Consider the following 11,036-nt stretch of genomic DNA (forward strand, 5'->3'; position numbering starts at 1 on the left):
GATAAAAACTGAAAATAATACTTTGAAGGACTAAAACATAATCCTCCACACTTCTAATCTTCCATTGTTGAAGATAGCCATAGGCCTAATAGATTGGATAGAGCCTAGAGGTAACCCCAACCCATACACGTGAGACAAACCTATCTCTATTTGAGAGTATAGAAGTGGTACAAATATCATATAAAATGTGGGGTCTCTAGTCAATATTTGGTGAAAAAAAATTATAATATGGACTGGATCAGTTACAAATCCGAAATAAAGGAAAATATGGTGAGTTATGTAACCCAACCACACACATGAGTTATGTAAATCATCCACACCAATCTAATCTCATTCATAAGGCGCAATCACATCACCCACCAAATGGGCCCCTTGGTATTTTGTCAATGTTGGCCTTCCCATAGGTTTTAGCCCAATGGGCTTTCGTGGGTTTTGAACATCCCAACCCGGCCCATAAATATTGGTGAAAGAGAGAGAAGTTAAAATTGGGTGCACGTCAAGGATATCGAAAAAAACAGCGTCATTGTGTGGTACGGTGTACCCCACGCCCCGTCTGTCAAATGTCAATGGTAGAAACCCCTAAACCCCTAAATGTAACTGCCACGGTCGTCCTCTGAAGTAACCTTCCGAACCCAAAAAATTGCCACTCTCTGCAAAACCCTAGAGCCAAAAGTACAGAGAAAGTAGAGAGATGATGGAAGAGGAAGAAGGACCGCCCAACAGAGAACTGTACGCGCTGCTTCACATCTCACCGGAAGCCTCCGATGAGGAAATCAGAAAAGCTTACCGGCAGTGGGCCCAAGTCTATCACCCTGATAAATACCAAGCTCCTCATGTAAATTTATTTAATTTTTTAAATTTGGTTTGTAAATACTAAAGTTTGAATCTTTTGCTTATTGGATTGATACCCAATTGCTAATTTATGTTTGATTTGTCTTTGGCGGTGTCGATTTAGTTATTGAAATGCTGCGTTGATGTTTGATTGTAATGTTTGGTGTTCGTTGCTTAAGGTTGAAATCTAATGAGGTGTTTCTGTTATAATCTTTTAATGCAATCAAACCGAAAGTGTTAAAGTTTTGAAGTTCATTCAACTGTCTTAGAATTAGCAACCCTAAATGTTAGACTTGTTTGTACGTCTTCAACAATGTTGGCAGTCGAATTTAGTTTCGTGGAAAGTGGTAACTGATTAGTGATGTCGTTGAATGTTTGTTTTCAGATGAAAGAGACCGCTACAGAAAACTTTCAGCGGATATGCCAAGCGTATGAGATATTGTCAGATGAGAATAAAAGGAAGATATATGACATTTATGGGATGGAAGGGTTGACTTCTGGTTTGGAACTTGGGACAAAACTGAATAAAGCAGAAGAGTTAAAGGAAGAACTGGAGAGGTTGCGGAAAATGAAGGAACAAGAGAAGGTCGCAGCACATTTCCGACCTTCTGGTACAATATTGGCTAATATGTCTTTGCCACACTTTTTACATGGACATGGCATTATGAGAGGGTACGGCTCAGTTCCAGTCTCTTTATTATCTTTTTCTCCCTTCATTCAATCGATCATCTTGAATATAATCATTTCTTTCGCTAGTAAGCCTTTTGATGCCCATGGAGAAATTTTAATTTTAATTTGAGTGTCATTTTATTATGTAGTTCAAATTTGAGTGTCTGCCTGTTACTTGTAGTTGCATTTTGTACATCTCGACCATTTTTTGTAGGCTTGCAATTTTTCCCCTTGCAATTTTTCCCCTCATCTTATTAAAATATCACTGTCTTTCCCACACGGTTACGTTCTTAGAACCCTATCAAAATCACATTGATCCTTGATATCTTAAAGGCATGATGTTCAATATAGTTGTATGCTTTGGTTTTTCTGCATCATAGTGTCTATTGTTTTCTCGGAAACTGATTTCTTATAAATAAACGTCAGGATGGCTATGACAAGTTCAGTTCAGTCTCAGTTATCAAAGCACAACACCCTTTCAATTGGTGGAAATTTGGCAGTTAATGGGAATGCTGGCGGTGGAGCCGCTACAGTTGTATTTGGACATCAGATGTCTTCCGTTTCTTCTATAGAGTTCATAGGTTCAGCTGGGTTACGGTCACTTATTGGGGTGCAGACAACTCGGTAAGCTTATTTTGCTCGAGTCACTTTGAATTTTCTTTTCAGCACATTGTGGTTCCTCTTTATAATCTTCATTGTCTCTTTTTTCCAGTAACTTATCTTCGCATTTAACTGCCACATCTGGACTTTCACTTTCTTTGAAAGATGGTTCATTGAATCTCACCAACAGTTGGACACGACAACTATCTGAAACTGCAAGTGGAAATGTATGTGCATTTCTTGTTCTAGTTGACTCATTTGATTTATTTTATCTTTTCGGGTACTGTTGTGCTTTTTATTGTATTTGGTAACATCACCAATAACATGTCATGCATGACTAATTAGAGAAATGTTGGAATATGCTTGTAGTCATGAATGCGTTGGATACATTACTATCACTATGTTTGTAATGTAATTTATTCTATCAGTAGGGACGTGTTTTATTTATTTTTTAAGGAAAAGATGAAGAAAGGTCAAATAAGTTATGAACCCTGATAGAAGTAAAAATATAAATTGATCTAGGTAAAATGCCACTTATTAAGGAGAATAAAAAAAGAGTAAATATCTGATTTTGTATTGACTTATTTGTGAATGGCTAATATTGTTATTTTTTCATTGGCTCCGGGGGGGTTTCACCTTCTCCTTGACAGATACACCTCTCTTTAGGCTCAGAATCAGCCGTGTCAGTAGGTTGGCGAAAGAAACAAGAGAAATTGTCTGCTGCTGGAGAGCTCAAGGTACAGCATGTTATTACCCCTATTAGTTGTAGAACAGTCTACAAGTTCACGATTATAATGCACTCCAACCTGTCGTCTTCTAAATTTTACATTCAGCATTCTTTTAGTTTTTATGAATTCAATTGCTTGATATACATTACATCGTTCATCTCACTTGGTGACTTAGTAAAGCATAATTTACTCTCCTTTATTTCACTTAATTTATTTTCAATTTCGACAGTGTGGTATAGATACTTTTGAGGCATCAGCTCATTACAATCATCGCTTTTCATCAAAGTCTCATGGCCGTATTTCAGGAAAAATTGGAAGGTATGCTTGTTGGTTGGTTGATATATTATCAGTTAATGCTATGGTGACTTATCCTCTATAGTATTTGTTTCATACTCAATTTCATTCCACTTTTCATTAAAAAAAGGTTTACATTCCATAGTACCAATTTTTCGTATATGGTGCCTCCTTTTGTACTCAACTAAGATACGTGGATTAATATATAAGCAGGAACAACCAAATGTCGACACTAATTTAGGTAAATATAAGTGCTCATGTTATGCGTTTTCTGATTTTAGACATTATTGATGCAGCACTGCCCTTGAGATTGAAATTGGTGGTGGGAGAAAATTATCCCAGTTCAGCACTGTCCGTATGTTGTATTCAATAGGAATTCAGGTGATTCAGACAAAAATCTATATATTTTTCAGAAGCTTTAGGCTGCATTTATTTCATGAAATATATTTTCCAGATACCATTTTCTTAATTGGATTTGTTTTCTTTTTGTTGTATTTCTTAATTTTCCAATTTTTTTTGGTGCTATATGAGTTTTATCGGTATAGTTTATAGAGGAAATAATGAGTACAACCAACTTGAATTGATATCTTGAGTTTTTAAAGACCTTTCCTCTTATTCTTATAAAAAGATATAGAAAATTTTGGTAGGTTAATACTGCTAGAAGTTTCCATCCATCATTTAGGATAAAATTAAATATTCCTGGACTTACAGAAAATATATCTTCCAGGATTTTTGCAATGTTTAGTAAAACATACAACCTGGAAATGGTGCTCAATGATTAGGATTGGTCAGTTAATTGAATATTGTCGTACTGGGGTAACAGCACAGATCTATCATGTTCAGAATGTCGAACCTGAAATCAACCAAATCAGGAGGAGAAACTGATCCAATTCAAGCTAAAGAATACGGGATTAGAGAAACTGATTGAACTCAAGCCAAAGAATATGGATTTGGAGAGTGAGGTTGATTGGTTTTAATAATAAATGGTTGACATTTCAGAGGCATCAAAGCATAATTGAACAAGGGATCTTTTGCAAATTAATAACGATAAAAGTACAACAAAGAAGTAGGAAGTAGTTGAAGGAAATGTAAATGTCAGCTAGGGAAAAGATGTTTGGGCAGTCGGTGAAGAAAGTAAAGGTATGTTGATGGTTTAATAATTGTGCACAGATATAAAGATTGATAGTCCAAATTTGGATGGTCAAACTATCAAACAAGAGAGGGGTACATGCATCAAAGAACAAGTTTGAAATTTCAATGAATTGACAAGGGAAGCAAGAATTAGGGGAAAAGAAAACATAGTACCAAAAAATTAGACAATTGACACGCGCTTGGTTCATTTGGTTTTGACACATTTTAAAAACCTTTGAACTGCATACCTATCAGAGACCTATGTTTATACATCTGGAACCAAGTTTGCGTCTTATAGTTGTAGGGATCATATTGAACAGGCCGGTTTGGTCAGGTTCTTGGTTCATCTGTTCTATTTTATTTTATTCTTTTCAACAGCCTCATCAAGAAATTGATCTTTCTGGGTTTGATATTTGATTCTTCCTCAAAGTTTCTGGTGAAACAATTAGTGGATGATTATAAAATTACATCAGTTCCATATTCCCTCCTATAAAGTGCTTTGAAAAGATTAAATTTTGTTTAATAATGGCCTAATGTTTAGAGTTCATTTAAATACAGTAATTTTTTCTTTTACACAGTATTTCAGTTAGCTCATGTTTAAACTGTGATTGATATCTCATACACTTCCTTGCAGGGTATCTTTTGGAAATTTGAGTTGCATCGCGGGGGTCAAAAGTTAATTATCCCTGTAAGCTTTATCTTATTATTTCACTCTTTATGTATTTTAGTGTGGGTGCAAATTTTATCTGTATTTGACCTTTACTCAGAAGTTTTCTATGTGTTTCTATGCCATTTCATTCTTTCACTTGCGGATTAGAAATACTTCATGTATAGTGTTTAAAGAGCCATTGAGTGTGCAAAATACAAAACGGAGGTTACATGTTGCTATCTGTTTATGTGTTTCTGGAATGTTTTCTTGTCATGTATGCATGGCTCTCTTAATATCATTTTGGAATAAAGTAAATTCAACTCTATTTTTCGATATCACCAAGGTTTAGGCATTACAAGGTTTTGATCTGTTGCTGATGGCTTTACATGCAGGTTTTGCTGTCGAGGCATTTGGATCCTGTGTTTGCAACTGGAGCATTTCTAATTCCAACATCAGTGTACTTCGTACTCAAGGTTATTACATATTTTCTTTAATTTTAGCTAATCTGTTTTGAATATGTTCTTCTTCTTTACCTTATGCTGGCAAAGCCTAAGTTTTTTACTGCCAGGATTTGTTCATTATTTCTTTTAAACATTCTTTATTAAATCGGGCTTTTTAAAGTCATATATTAGATGAAAACTGTGTTCAGTTTGAAATATCAAACTGTATATCAGGAAAAGGTTTATTGCTCTTGTTCTGTTCATAACTCGTTAGAGTGTGAATTATACTTAGACCCATGAGCAAACATTATATGAACGAGTTTTATATTTGGTCTTGTCCTTGCAACTTGAAATTAATTATGTAAATCTGAGGGCAAGATTGGCTGTAGATCCATCTGGTGGCAAAATATTAGATTTTTGTCCTCCTCCCTTTATTTATTATTTAATGATCATTGATATAGTGTTTTCATTTCTGTGATTTAGCAGCTAAGGTTTGTTACATTATTAGTTGCTTTTATTATGCAGAGTTCCGTTTCAAAAAATTTTCATTTTGTGTAGTGTGAAAAACTTGGTATTTGATGGATTGAGACTTGGAAGTTCTAATTTTGATCTTAATGCTGTCTGTTGATTCTGTGTCCTTTTTGTACGCTTGCAGAGATTCATTTTGAAACCTTACTACCTTAAGAGGGAAAAGAAGAAGGCGTTAGAGAATATGGAGAAAACTTCTGCACAGGTATGATTATCCATAAGTGCGAAATAGCAATATTAGAGCGTTAAGTTTTGGTCTCTGTTGTCATTTTGGGTGAGATGCTGAAAGATATCTGTTGCACCTGGTTTTCAGTTGGATGCTTAAGTGTACATAATGCAGGCTTCAGAGTTCTGTGTTTTACAATTTATTTCCCCGAATTAATACACTGCAGTCTTTACACCTGATATCTGTCTCTTTTTTTATTTCCTTATGTTTAACATTTTACATTTTTCATTGTGGAATTTGAAAGAATTTCTAAACCCTGTGTCTGCAGGTTCGAGAGGCAAGAGCAGCAGCAGACAAAGCTCAGAAGTTACTACAGAATGTAGCAACGAGAAAACAAAATAGGCAGCAAGAAATAGGGGGCCTGGTAATTTCAAATGCATTGTATGGGAATCTCAAAGCTTTGAAGAAAAGCGATGCACCAGTAGAATCAAATGATTCACAGGTCATTGATGTTAAACTGCCTCTAAATTTCCTTGTCAGCGACTCTGGAGAACTGAAGGTTGGTTCTTTAACAAATTTGTTTCTGCTTTTAGTATCTTTCGATAATCTTAAGTTTTAAGTGCTCATGAGATCATCCTGGGAATGTAGCTTGATTATACAGTTCCGAAAATGCATATTATTATGTGTAGTGATTAGTGAAATCTAACTATGAAAATGAGTTTTACAAACCTTAAAGTGAGGGAACCTTAGTTTGGCAACTCTACTTTTCCTGTTGACCTAAGGGGAAAGGGAGGGTTATGTTCTAGCTCAAGAAAACAACGGAAAGTCATTCTTGAGCAGCCAAAGTGCGTCTGCTTGGCGTGCCGTGTTTGCAGGGTCTATTGTAACCAGAATAAATCTGAACTTTTAGAGCTGCAGTGGTTTCTATAACACTTGTGGTTGATCAATTTAATCTGGCAGCTTCATAAAGGCGTAAAGAAGTCTGGCATTATGGGATTCTGTGATCCCTGTCCTGGAGAACCTAAACAGTTGTACGTGGAATACACTTATGGTGGCGGCCGATATGAGGTATTACACTTCAGTTTGCTTTTGTTTTTCGGTCAGAATCCTGAAGTTTTGTTGCTGTAGGCTAAAATACGAAACTTTTGTACCAGGTTACGGTTGACGATTATGACGAGCTGCAAATACCCCAGGAAGAGCACAGAATTTGATTTTTCATTTGACCATATTTAAATCTATATTTGCTTACCTTTAAGTCTCCCAATTTTGCATCTTCCTCCTTTCATATTCCCCCAACTCCCTCACAAATATTGTATTTAATTTAGAAACCTGCAAATAAGTTTGTGTCTGTGTGTACTAATTACCACATTTTTATGACATGGATTTTACTGGTCCCAAATGCACTTAATTAAAAAAAAAAAAAAAAAAACAAAAACCATTTGAAAGAATTGACAGAACTGTCGGAGGGTATTCAGAAGGTGTTATGCAATGGTCCTAATGTTTTTTTTTAGTAATTTGGAAGAGAAGCTTATTGGGAGTTCAAAGATCTCCTGGAGGAGCCACTTAGTACTACGGTCTAATAATATTCTTCTTCGCTTGAAAGTGAGAGGTTTTAGTTCTTATTATTGTCAAAAGGCGAATTTGAATCATATTATTGCTAGCCTATTGTGAGGCTTGGCTTGTTCTCTCACTCTCTTAGTGATATTTTCTCTCCTTATTTGTTCGCGTTATGCATTGAGAAGTTGTCGCAACCTACTTTTGTTGCTTTTCGAAGAAAAGTGTGGAAGCCTGTGAAAACTTCTCAATTGGGTCCAAGTGTATCTCATTTATTTTTAGCGGATGATCTAATTTTGTTTTCTGAGGCTACTCCTAAGCAAGCTGGAATTATCAAACGGTGTATGGAAAGGTTATGTAATGCTGTGGAAGAGCAAACTGTTGTCCTAGGCTCGTCAGCCTACTCTTATTCAAGCTGTGACTTGTTCAATTCCTATCTATATGATGCAGACCTCCAAGCTTCCTGTAAGGACCTTGATAATCTTAAGAGGTATCTGTTTTTTGGGGGTGGGTGGGGAGGGAGATTGAGCGGGCACCGTAAGGTTCATTTGTGTCAATGGAATGGCACCTTGTTTGTAGGCTAAACAATAAAGGTGGTCTTGGTACTTTTAATGCCAAGTTTGGAAGACTACTTCTAGTTGGTTCTCGTATGGTGGGTGGTAGCCTGATGTGGGATGGAAATTTATACGGAATTTACATATTCCGCCTAAATTAAAAAAAAAATTTGCTATTTTCAAGGGGAAACTCCTCATTAATGCTCAGAGAATGTGAAGAAATATGACCACGGATGCTTCATGTAGTTATTGTTCTTGGCCTGAGGAATCTATTTTGCACCTTCTAAGGGATTGTGGCAGGGTTTAAGGTGTTTTATCAACTGTTTTGGTTTCCAATCAGATAACTTACGCTTTTAGTCTTGATTTGTATGAGTAGTTGATGGCTAATTTAAGGTCTAAAGAGTAATGGAATGATACCACTGCTTGGTGTGATGTCTTTGCTTTTGTGTTGTGGATAATTGGAAATGGAGGAATAATCATATTTTTTGAGATAATTTTTAGCTCCTTATCTATCCTAAGACCATCTCCATGAGATAAAACTTAAAATATAAGCTTCAAAACCTCTTCAAATCATCTCCAATCCATGAGATAAAGCTTAAAATATAAGCTTTAAACACCCCCCCCCCCCCCCCCCCCAAAAAAAAATCATCTCCAACCATGGGCTAAAATAAGCTCTGGGATAAAATATATCTCTGGGCTAGATTCATCCCAAGATTTAAGCATGGCTTAAATTATTTTGGGCCCACCAAACTATCATAGTTCAAACCCTTTTTTTTGTTTTTGTTTTTATTTTTACTTATAATCTAACGACTATGATCAAATGAGATCAAATCTAATAGTAAAAAAAAATATATATATATATATATATATATTGACAGCCCAAAATTAAATAAAATCTAAAATTATTTAAGAAAATTATTTAAATCAAAATTAACTTAAAACTTTATAAATGCATATGTATTTGTATGATTTTTAATTACTTATCGGAATTTAAATATTTGTAGACTAAAATGTTCATAAAAATAAATTAAGATAATCTACATAAATTTTATTTTAAAAAAAAAGTTACCAAAAATAAAAAATTAGGCTAAAATCATTATTTAATCATCACGGGCTAAAATTTTAAGCCACAAGGGTTGGAGGTGAAAAACAGTTTCTGGCTTATAGCATAAAATTTTCTGACTTCAATTTTTAAGCTTTATCCCCAAAGATTGGAGATGGTCTAAAAGGGCTATTCATTTGAATGTTGTGCAGTGGCGTAAGGCTTATCAAGTTGATAAGGTGCCTTAAATTGATGGCATGTTTACACAAGGGCAATCGGAATAAAAAAGGGAAATTCAATTCTGATTACGGAATACTCCGATGTTTACCAAGTATTTGGAATAAAAAAATTGGTGGGACCCACATAAATATTGAATCCAACTCCAAAGTTTGGAGGAATTGGATTCTCTACGATTTGGTGGGAATTGAATTCCGGGTTATTGGGAGAATCAAAATGGATTTTTCCTCCTTGTTATACCCTTACTTATTTTTAAAATTCCAAGATTGTCCTTCACATTAACCCAACACCAAATTTTGTTCTCTCAGCAAAAAGTAATAATAATAAAATAAAATAAAAAGAAATTGTTGGGGAACTTTTTAGGTTGAGTTGGATTTGGGCCTTGGTGGAAATATTTTGCTTTTCCTAGTTCGTTTCAACACCAAGTCCTGAGATATCTCGAAAAAATTAGTGCGTCTTAGGACATACCTCAGTTGGACTAATGACCTAAATATAGTATGATTAACGCAAATTATGACTTGCCTAAGCGAGGAATGATTTGGAAGCTACAAGCGTATCAATTTAGCCTGAGAAAGCTGGTTTGCATATCGAACCCATGACCTGGAAGGAACTTATGCATGCATCACAATGCTTGAGCCCAGAGTCGTGAAGAGTCTCTCCTTCATTTCTCCAGGAACTTCTCATTTTCTCCCAAAGCATACCCGAGCTGCACCTCGACTTCCTTCCTCTCTTTTCACTTACGCATCTCATATCTGTAAAACTTGAGAGACTCTCTCTCATTTCTCTGCAACCATAGCAGAACCCAAAAATCAAAACCAAGATGCGCCATTCCTTACCACTGTCGGAGCAAATATATGCTTAGAAATCAGAGAGCCAAGCTGCACACCTGCAAAACTAAACCAATACACATGTACAGAGGTAAACAACCTCCTTGTCTCTATCATCTTCTCATTTCCAGTACCTTCCTTACGCAAACACTCGTGTATGTTCGATTTGTGCCCAGGATTCATAAAAAAAAGGATGAAAAGGAGAAATGGCGTCCGAGAGTATTATAGGGTATCATTTTTAGGCATTTTCCAATGGAGAGGGCTAAAGGTATAAAAACTAAAAAATAACCTGATTGCCAAAAAACTCATCTCCAATTGATGGTTAGGCTATAAGTCTATGGAGCCCATTAGGCCATTATTTAGCCAAAAAGGCATCAGGCTGGTCAAATGTAACCCCCTCTTAGGCCATCTCCAATAAAGAGCGCTAAAGGCAAAATATGACCTGATTTTCCAAAAAACTCATCTCCAATCGAAGGTTGGGCGATAATTCTATGAAGCCTACTAAGCCATTATTTGGTCAAAGGGGCATTAGGCTAGCCAAGTGTAACCCCCCCCCCCCCCTCTCAACCCTTTTTTTGCCATAAATTTAAAGTATAAGCTTAAAAATAGCAAATTATTGAGAGGGCTATGTTTAGCCCCTTTGGTTGAAGATGATATATGAGTATGACCTAACAATGTTCATTTAAAAATACTATTTTGGCGGGCTATAATTCTAGACCGGGGGGGGGGGGGCAATATTTAGCTATTTTGGTTAGAGATGGCTTAGCCCTTTTTTTGGGGGTCTAG

The 11,036-nt window shown here is 35.8% G+C and overlaps 1 protein-coding gene across 1 annotated transcript; it reads left to right on the top strand.

Annotated features, from left to right (window-relative positions):
* Positions 1 to 487: 487 nt before the first annotated feature.
* OWL1 (DNAJ heat shock N-terminal domain-containing protein) lies at positions 488 to 7,435 on the top strand. The gene is made up of 13 exons (XM_068449524.2): positions 488 to 835; positions 1,217 to 1,503; positions 1,927 to 2,124; positions 2,213 to 2,327; positions 2,751 to 2,837; positions 3,058 to 3,146; positions 3,419 to 3,503; positions 4,888 to 4,941; positions 5,295 to 5,375; positions 5,998 to 6,075; positions 6,365 to 6,595; positions 6,997 to 7,104; positions 7,191 to 7,435. Exons 1-13 carry the CDS (start codon positions 692 to 694, stop codon positions 7,245 to 7,247), a joined length of 1,614 nt encoding a protein of 537 aa, XP_068305625.2. The 5' UTR covers positions 488 to 691; the 3' UTR covers positions 7,248 to 7,435.
* The last annotated feature ends 3,601 nt before the right edge of the window (positions 7,436 to 11,036 follow it).

Source organism: Pyrus communis, chromosome 6 (genome assembly GCF_041283825.1).
Source record: "Pyrus communis isolate YQ-2024b chromosome 6, ASM4128382v1, whole genome shotgun sequence".
Lineage (NCBI taxonomy): Eukaryota > Viridiplantae > Streptophyta > Magnoliopsida > Rosales > Rosaceae > Pyrus > Pyrus communis.

Excerpts from the sequence above, each read along its gene's own strand:
- OWL1 (XM_068449524.2), top strand. The coding sequence starts at position 692 with ATGATGGAAGAGGAAGAAGGACCGCCCAACAGAGAACTGTACGCGCTG. Across the intron at positions 2,328-2,750 it reads CTGAAACTGCAAGTGGAAAT|ATACACCTCTCTTTAGGCTC; the intron begins GTATGTGCATTT and ends TCTCCTTGACAG. Across the intron at positions 6,596-6,996 it reads GCGACTCTGGAGAACTGAAG|CTTCATAAAGGCGTAAAGAA; the intron begins GTTGGTTCTTTA and ends TTAATCTGGCAG.